Raw genomic sequence first — 7,349 nt, 5'->3', positions numbered from 1 at the left:
GCGGCCCCTCCGCCCGCCCTCCGCAGGCAGCAGCACTCACTGCGACACGTGGGTGATGGGGGCCAGCAGCGTCTCCCCTTCCAGGTCCAGGTCCTCGGTGAAGCTGTTGGTCCTCACGAACTGGGGCGTGCTCACCTCCAGCAGCATGGAGCTCTTCTTCACTGCGGGGCAAGGTGCGAGGTCGCCCGTTAGCACCACGGGGCCGGGGCTGGCCAGAGCTGGGCTCCGGCGCCCACGCCAACCCCCTACCCCGGCCGGCGACAGGCCTGCCTTCACGCCCCGAGCCTCCCCACAAACAGACGGGCTGCCGCTGGGCCTGGAGTACGGATCGTGCCCGGAGCCTCAGCCCCAGGATCTGGGGGGTTGGGGGGTTAGGACGGCCCCACGTGCCCGAGGCTGCGATGGCCGAGGTGCAGTCAAGGGCCAGCGATGCCACCTCAGAGCCAGATCAGGCGTCTGGGCCTCTCCCCAGGCTCAGCCCTGACAGTCAGGTCAAGAGTAACACAGACGAGCCCAGGTCTGGTAAAGAGACGCCGACCCCACCACCAGGCTGTGGCTGTCATGCGGACGGTGGCCTGTGTCGCACCACCGACAGCCAGGGCGGTAGGATTGCTGCCCACGGAGTCCACGGCCCAGGAGGGAGCAGCGGCCACAGTGCCACCCACACCCACAGGGAGACACGGGACGTGCCCCGACTCCCCGCGGTAACATCCGGATTCCCAGGCCGGCCCTCGGCGACCTGACACAGGTGCTCAGGGCCGAGCGAGAACACGTAGCAGCTCCCTGACTTGTCCGGACACACTTTTCTTCAGTTAAAGTTTTTATTGTAAAAGAATTAAGTAGTCGTAAAAAGGAAACAAACACGTGAAGACCCTCCTCCCCCAAGGTCGTCAGGGTCACCACCAGCTGGACGCCCAGCTCCTCCGCCACTCATCACAGCAGCCACCAGCTGGGACTTGCTTTTATACACACGAGATGCTCTGTCCCTGTCACTGCGACGTGTTCATGTCACTTTTCTACAGGCGTAGAGACGACGACCTAAGTAGTGTTTAGTAGCCGCGTGCCGGTCCTTGGTTGCGATCTGCCACAGGTAACAGCCATTCCGTGTCTGACGGACGCTCAGGCTCCATTCGCTTAAAGCCACCACCTTAATCGGGGATGCACCCGATTCGTGTGAAACCTGCACACCGGGAGGTGGGTGCGGGGGGTGCTTCCTCGACAACTGTATGTTGCTGGGTTGTTTTCCCAAGAAGCTGTAGGCTCCGGCCTAGACTCCCGCAGTGGGGTGTACACGTGTCAGCTCCCCACACACCCCCACCTCCAGCCGGCCGCTGGCAGCCGCCGCAGGGCCCGCCAGCGTGGTGGACGTCTGGGATGCTGGTTTTCCTTCTACACCAAGCGCCTTTTGTGGCCTGGAGGCATCTGGGTTTCCTCCTGCAGAAGTGTCTGTTCATACCCTTTGCTCATTTCTGCTCGTCAGTTTGTAGGCATCTCTTACGCGTTGGCGATGTTAACCCTTTGTCGTGTGAGGTGCAGGTGTCTTTGGTGATTTAATCTCGGTCATAGTTGTTCTCAGTCATAGGAAATGTTTCGTGTTTTTGAAGTGGTCTACGTAGTTTTTGCTTTTTGGAAAAAGGGAGGTTTGCTCACCCAAAGTAATGCAACTCGCTCCTAAATCTATTTGTAATTTAAATGTAGAAATGTGTGTGTAAGTATCTAAATTTTAACATATTTAGCGTTTATTCCTAACCATGGAAGATCAACAATGAAAAAGTGAAAATATGAAAGGTATTATATGTAATCTTACTAAAAAAAAAAAATAAAGCCAAAGTAAAACATAAACTAAAATTTCTTGAAGGAAACATGGGAGGAAATCCGTGGACCTTGCGTTTGGCGATGAGTTTTGAACTATCACACCCAAATCTCGGCCTGTTAAGGGACACCATTTTTGAAAAATTGGACTTTATCAAAACTAAGAGCGTTCGTTCTGGAAAAGATGAGCCTCAGACTCGGAGGACATGTTTCCGTGGCACCTGTCTGGTCAAGGACTGGTATCCAGGACATAGGAAGAACTCTCCCGACCGACAGCAGGAGAGCGAAGCAGCGGATTCCGACGGGTCCCGAACGAGCGCGTGGGAAGCCGCTCCGTGCGGTCGACGCCCGCAGCCCTTAGGGAGGCGCAAACAGTCCGCAGCGAGCACCCGCTACGCCGTCACTGGGGCGGCTGAGAATTTTAAATGGTGTCAATTTTGGATATTTGGGGAGACAAGTTCCAGCCTTCTGACCTTACATTTAAAAGAAAAAGAAAAACCGCAGACGCCTGATTATATGAAGTGTTTGCAAGGACGGGGAGCCACTGGGACTCTCGCCCGTGCTGCCGGCGGACGCGGGGAGACGCTGCGGCCGTGCTGGGCAGAGGCAGACGCGCTGCCCGTGTGACCCCACGGTCCCTCTCTCCCGCTGACCCGTGCGAACCGAAAACGTACGTTCTCGAGAACTCGCCCATAAGCGTGTACGGCAGCTTCGCTCACGACGCGGCGCGCCTGGGTAGCTGCACCGCGGATAAGCACCCGGCCTCCACGCAATGGAACGTGGCCTGGTGTCACCAGGTGTGACCTGAAGTGACCCACGTGGCCATGCGCAGGAAGCGCGGATGCGTTTTGCTGAGCAGCGAAAGCAGCCACACGCGGAAGGCCGCACATCCTGTTACCCACTGAGACGCCGTTCTCGAAAAACGCAAACGACAGGGACATAAAACGGGTCAGTGGCCGCGAGCGTATAGCAGAGGGGCGGGACTCAGCTTCAGAGGGGTGTCACGAGGGAGTTTATAGGGCCACGCGTGCGCCCGGGTCAGACGAGTGAGTCCGGGAGCGGAGACCAGGGGCGAGGTTGCCGGCTCGGACGAGCAGCGGCCAGTGGGGCGGCAGGTGCAGACGCGCCGTGGTGAGGAGCAGCAGGGCGGGCGGGCCGCGGGTGCGTGCGGGTCTCGGCACGCGCGGCCTCCTGCTCTGTCTGCCGGGGCCTCGGCAGCACCGAAGACCCTGGGGTGGCGAGCGCCCGGCACCAGGCCCTGGCTTCTCAGTGCCGCTCGTCCTCCGGGGACAGGGACCGGCCCTGTGGCGGAACGGTCATCCTGGGGGAGGGCGAGCGGGGGCCTCAGTGCTGCCGGTGCCAGGAGGACGGGGCGCGACCCCAGTCCAGGCACTGACCCCCCGGCAGCCCCCTTCCGGGCCCGCTGCAAAGGAATGGCGCTGATTACAGCTCACAGCCGGTGACCCCCGTCCACACCACTCTGCTAGGTAAGTGAACCAGATTACAAATGAACCAGATTACAGCTCGTAGCCGGCGATCTGCGTCCACACCGCTCTGCTAGGTAAGTGAACCGGATTACAAATGAACCGGATTACAGCTCACAACTGGCGAGCCCCGTCCACACCGCTCTGCTAAGTAAATGAACTGGATTACAAATGAACCGGATTACAGCTCACAACTGGCGAGCCCCGTCCACACCGCTCTGCTAAGTGAATGAACTGGATTACAAATGACCCGGATTACAGCTCACAACTGGCGAGCCCCGTCCACACCGCTCTGCTAAGTGAATGAACTGGATTACAAATGACCCGGATTACAGCTCACAACTGGCGAGCCCCGTCCACACCGCTCTGCTAAGTGAATGAACTGGATTACAAATGACCCGGATTACAGCTCACAACTGGCGAGCCCCGTCCACACCGCTCTGCTAAGTGAATGAACCGGATTACAAATGACCCGGATTACAGCTCACAACTGGCGAGCCCCGTCCACACCGCTCTGCTAAGTGAATGAACTGGATTACAAATGACCCGGATTACAGCTCACAACTGGCGAGCCCCGTCCACACCGCTCTGCTAAGTGAATGAACTGGATTACAAATGACCCGGATTACAGCTCACAACTGGCGAGCCCCGTCCACACCGCTCTGCTAAGTGAATGAACTGGATTACAAATGACCCGGATTACAGCTCACAACTGGCGAGCCCCGTCCACACCGCTCTGCTAAGTGAATGAACTGGATTACAAATGACCCGGATTACAGCTCACAACTGGCGAGCCCCGTCCACACCGCTCTGCTAAGTGAATGAACTGGATTACAAATGACCCGGATTACAGCTCACAACTGGCGAGCCCCGTCCACACCGCTCTGCTAAGTAAGTGAACCGGATTACAAATGAACCGGATTATAGCTCACAGCCGGCGATCCCACGTCCACACCACTCTGCTAAGTAAATGAATCGGATTACAAATGAACCGGATTACAGCTCGCAACCGGCGATATGTGTCCACACCGCTCTGCTAAGTAAATGAACCAGATTACAGCTCGCACTCTGGCAATCCCTGTCCACACCGCCCTGCTAAGTAAACGGCGGGCGGGGCGGTCAGACCCTCCGCACAGGATCCTGCCGTTAGCGCAGAGGTGGGGGGAGCAGCAGGGCCACCGCACGGTCCACGGCCAGGGCCAGGGTCAGCGGGCGCAACTCGAGGGAGCGACTCGCGCGCTTATTCGTGGCCGTGGCGGTTTTAACGAATGTCCGCCCTCCGTTCCACGCCGCCCTGCGGGAGGAGTCTGACTGTGCCGTCTCCATGTTCCGCTCCGAGCTTGGAGCCTACGTGCTGGAAAGGGCCAAACAGCATCTGGACGGTGGGGAACCTGGCCGACACCCCCCTAACCAGGTGCGTCGAGGTTAACGTCACCAGTGACGAGCCGTGGTGACGTCACGAGCCCGACGCGGTGCGGTGAGAAAAACGCCCCCTCCTGCAGCATCCCTGCCCCGGACCGGTGCTGCTGGGCCGTCCCCGAGCGCCACAGACGGACCCGCACGGAGCGACCCGGCGGGCATGCCTCACGAGTGCCGTGGTCGTGGCAGACAAGGCAGGACCGAGGACACTAAAGAGACCTGGACTGAGTGTGACGTGGAGCCCGGAACAGGGGAGGGACGCGGGGAGTTCAGCGGGGAGTCCGGACACGTCGGCCCGGGCGTGCCCGGCACTGCCGTCTCCACGTTCCGCTCCGAGCTTGGAGGCCACGTCGCGTCTCTGTGATGCGGACGTTAGGGGAAGCTGGCGATGGGTGTGTGGGGTCTCGAGACAACGTTTGCCTCTTCTGTACGTCAGGTCATTTCGAAGGAAAAAGCAAAGAGCACCTCTGTACAGTGACACCCCCAAATCTTTAGTAGTTAATTAAGGACATATAAGAACTCTGAGGGAAAATTACAAGACTTAAACGAGAGACGTTCGCGAAGGCGTAAATAAATGGAGAAGTGTGTTTTGTTCTATCGCCTAAAAGACTCGACGGTGAAACGATCCTCCCTAAATCTTGATGACGCTCCCAGGGTCTGTGTGCTGGAACCTTGGCGAGCTGAACCTGAAGCCGACCGGGGTAAAAAGCCAAGCGCCAAGGTCACATCTGAAGACACCGCGTTTCCCACGGGGCAGTGGCCCTCGGGGCGCTGCCGTCCGATGCAGGGGGACAGGATTGGGTGTCAGGGACAGCCCCCCCACACACACGCAGGGACGCCTGCTGTGGGCCAGAGGTGGCCTGCACGTGGCGGGCAGGACGTGCTGAAGGACAGCTGGCCACCATCAGACCTGACCCCTCCCTCAGTCCGTCCGCCAAAACCTCGTTCTTGGCATCCGGGTGGTTGAAGGCCGGCTAGGAGAGCGAGCCCGAAAGCCTTTGTGGCTGGACGCGGGAGAGGTCTTCACGGCCGCAGGGGCCGGAAGGGTTTTCTAGAACATCAGAGGCAGCGATCGCGAAGGAAAAGACCGATGAGCTCGACTGCGTTAGAGCGAGGCCTAAGCAGCGACTCCCCGAGGAGAGGGGACGCCCACAGGAGGCCGGGACCCCCAAAACACCGAGAAGCCGCCCAAAGCGATGAGGAGGCATAAGCGACTGAACAGGAAGTGGGCAGCACACAGCGCATCACGAAAGAGGGCGCGGGGCACGTGTCGGAGCCTGAGCAGCACTCGGGGAGGTGGACAGACGCGGGGCGCTGCTGGCCCCGGGGGCCGAGGGGGAGTCTTCCGGCAGGAAACCACACAGACACGACAGTCACACCTGGGAGAAGGGCTCCGGGTGGGGGCCCCTGACGTCCCCGCGCGCGCAGGAAGATGGCCGGTGAGCGCTGAACACGTGCGCATTCCGAGGCGCCCGGGCCGGGCCGGCGGGAGTGCTCCCCGCCCCCGTTGCCGAGATTCGGGGCTGAGCTCCAAGGACCCTGGGTTACATTATACAGTTGTCAAGTAACAGAGCTGAAACTTCGTCCAGGATTCAAATGTTCTTTCAAAAAAAAAAAAGGGGGGAAGGAAAAAGAACACAAATACATATTTCCACGTCTGCATCACTGGTATAGAGAGGGAGAGCGCGGCGGGGGGAGGCTGGAACGCGGGGCGGCTTTCCAGACCCCCGAGATGGCGATTGTCATCTCCCCAGCCCGCGGCCCGGGGGCGAGCCGCCCGACCTGGAGAGGCCCAGCCCCGCGCTTTAGGAAATTAAAGTGTGTGCACGTCAGCCGGCTGCCCGGGGCGGGTGGGGCCGCACCTGCCAGAGAAGAATGTGTGTGCTGTTTGCTTTAATCCTGGGAACGGCACGTGGGGCCCCGCAGAGAGGGGCAGCGAGGGGTGCCGCGGGGTTGTTTTCCCAAATCGACAGGAAAGGGAGTGCTCAGCCGGTGTCTGTCAGGGCCGTGAGTCTGCCCCCCGCCACCACAGGCAGGCGCTGGCCGGGGCCACAGCCCCCTCCCCTGCGTCCTGCCTGCCTTCACCGTGGGTCACACGCCTGCGAGAAGGTGCCGGGGGCGCCCGGGTGGGGATCTGCAGACAAGGTGGCGCGCTGCCCCCTTCAGGCACGGGCTTGGGGGGCCACCGCTATGTCCCAAGAGACCCGGCTTGTCACCCCCACCTCTAAGGAGCCCAAGGTGGGTGTGTCACACAGTTGTGAAAGGCAGGCCTGGTCAGAAGCCCACGTGGACTGGACGGGGCAGCTTCCCGGGTGCCCCGGCCCCGAGGGGACACGGGCACCGTGGCAGGGGGACCATCCGGAGTGCCGGACCCCTGGACAAAGGTCCTGGCGATCACGAGGTCATACTTTCCGTAAGACGCTCCCCGTTTCCAATGCTTAAATAATTTCCTGGCTGCCTTTTTCCCGTCAAGGCCAGAATCTGGGCCTAAGTTTTTCGGGCAGAACAAAACAATTCTGTTTTCTAGGAAAACGGGAGGCCTGGGATGGCGACCGCGGCCTCTGGCGTGGCGACCGCCACAGCTGGCGACGCGGGCTGCCAGGCCTCGCCCCCCTCCAGGGAGCAGACGCCAGC

The 7,349-nt window shown here is 60.2% G+C and overlaps 1 protein-coding gene across 1 annotated transcript in view; it reads right to left on the bottom strand.

The window, feature by feature from the left end:
• Positions 1-7,349, bottom strand: part of KCNQ1 (potassium voltage-gated channel subfamily Q member 1) — a 287,759-nt gene that overhangs the window by 151,178 nt on the left and 129,232 nt on the right. Inside the window, exon 15 of the mRNA XM_015588669.2 lies at positions 41-161. Within this exon, the coding sequence (XP_015444155.1) occupies positions 41-161 (121 nt within the window). The remainder of the gene's footprint in view (positions 1-40; positions 162-7,349) is intronic.

This window comes from Pteropus alecto, unplaced genomic scaffold, assembly GCF_000325575.1.
Source record: "Pteropus alecto unplaced genomic scaffold, ASM32557v1 scaffold43, whole genome shotgun sequence".
Classification (NCBI taxonomy): Eukaryota; Metazoa; Chordata; class Mammalia; order Chiroptera; family Pteropodidae; genus Pteropus; species Pteropus alecto.
Note: the sequence above shows the minus strand (reverse complement) of the source record. Positions and strands in the feature narration are given on the sequence as shown.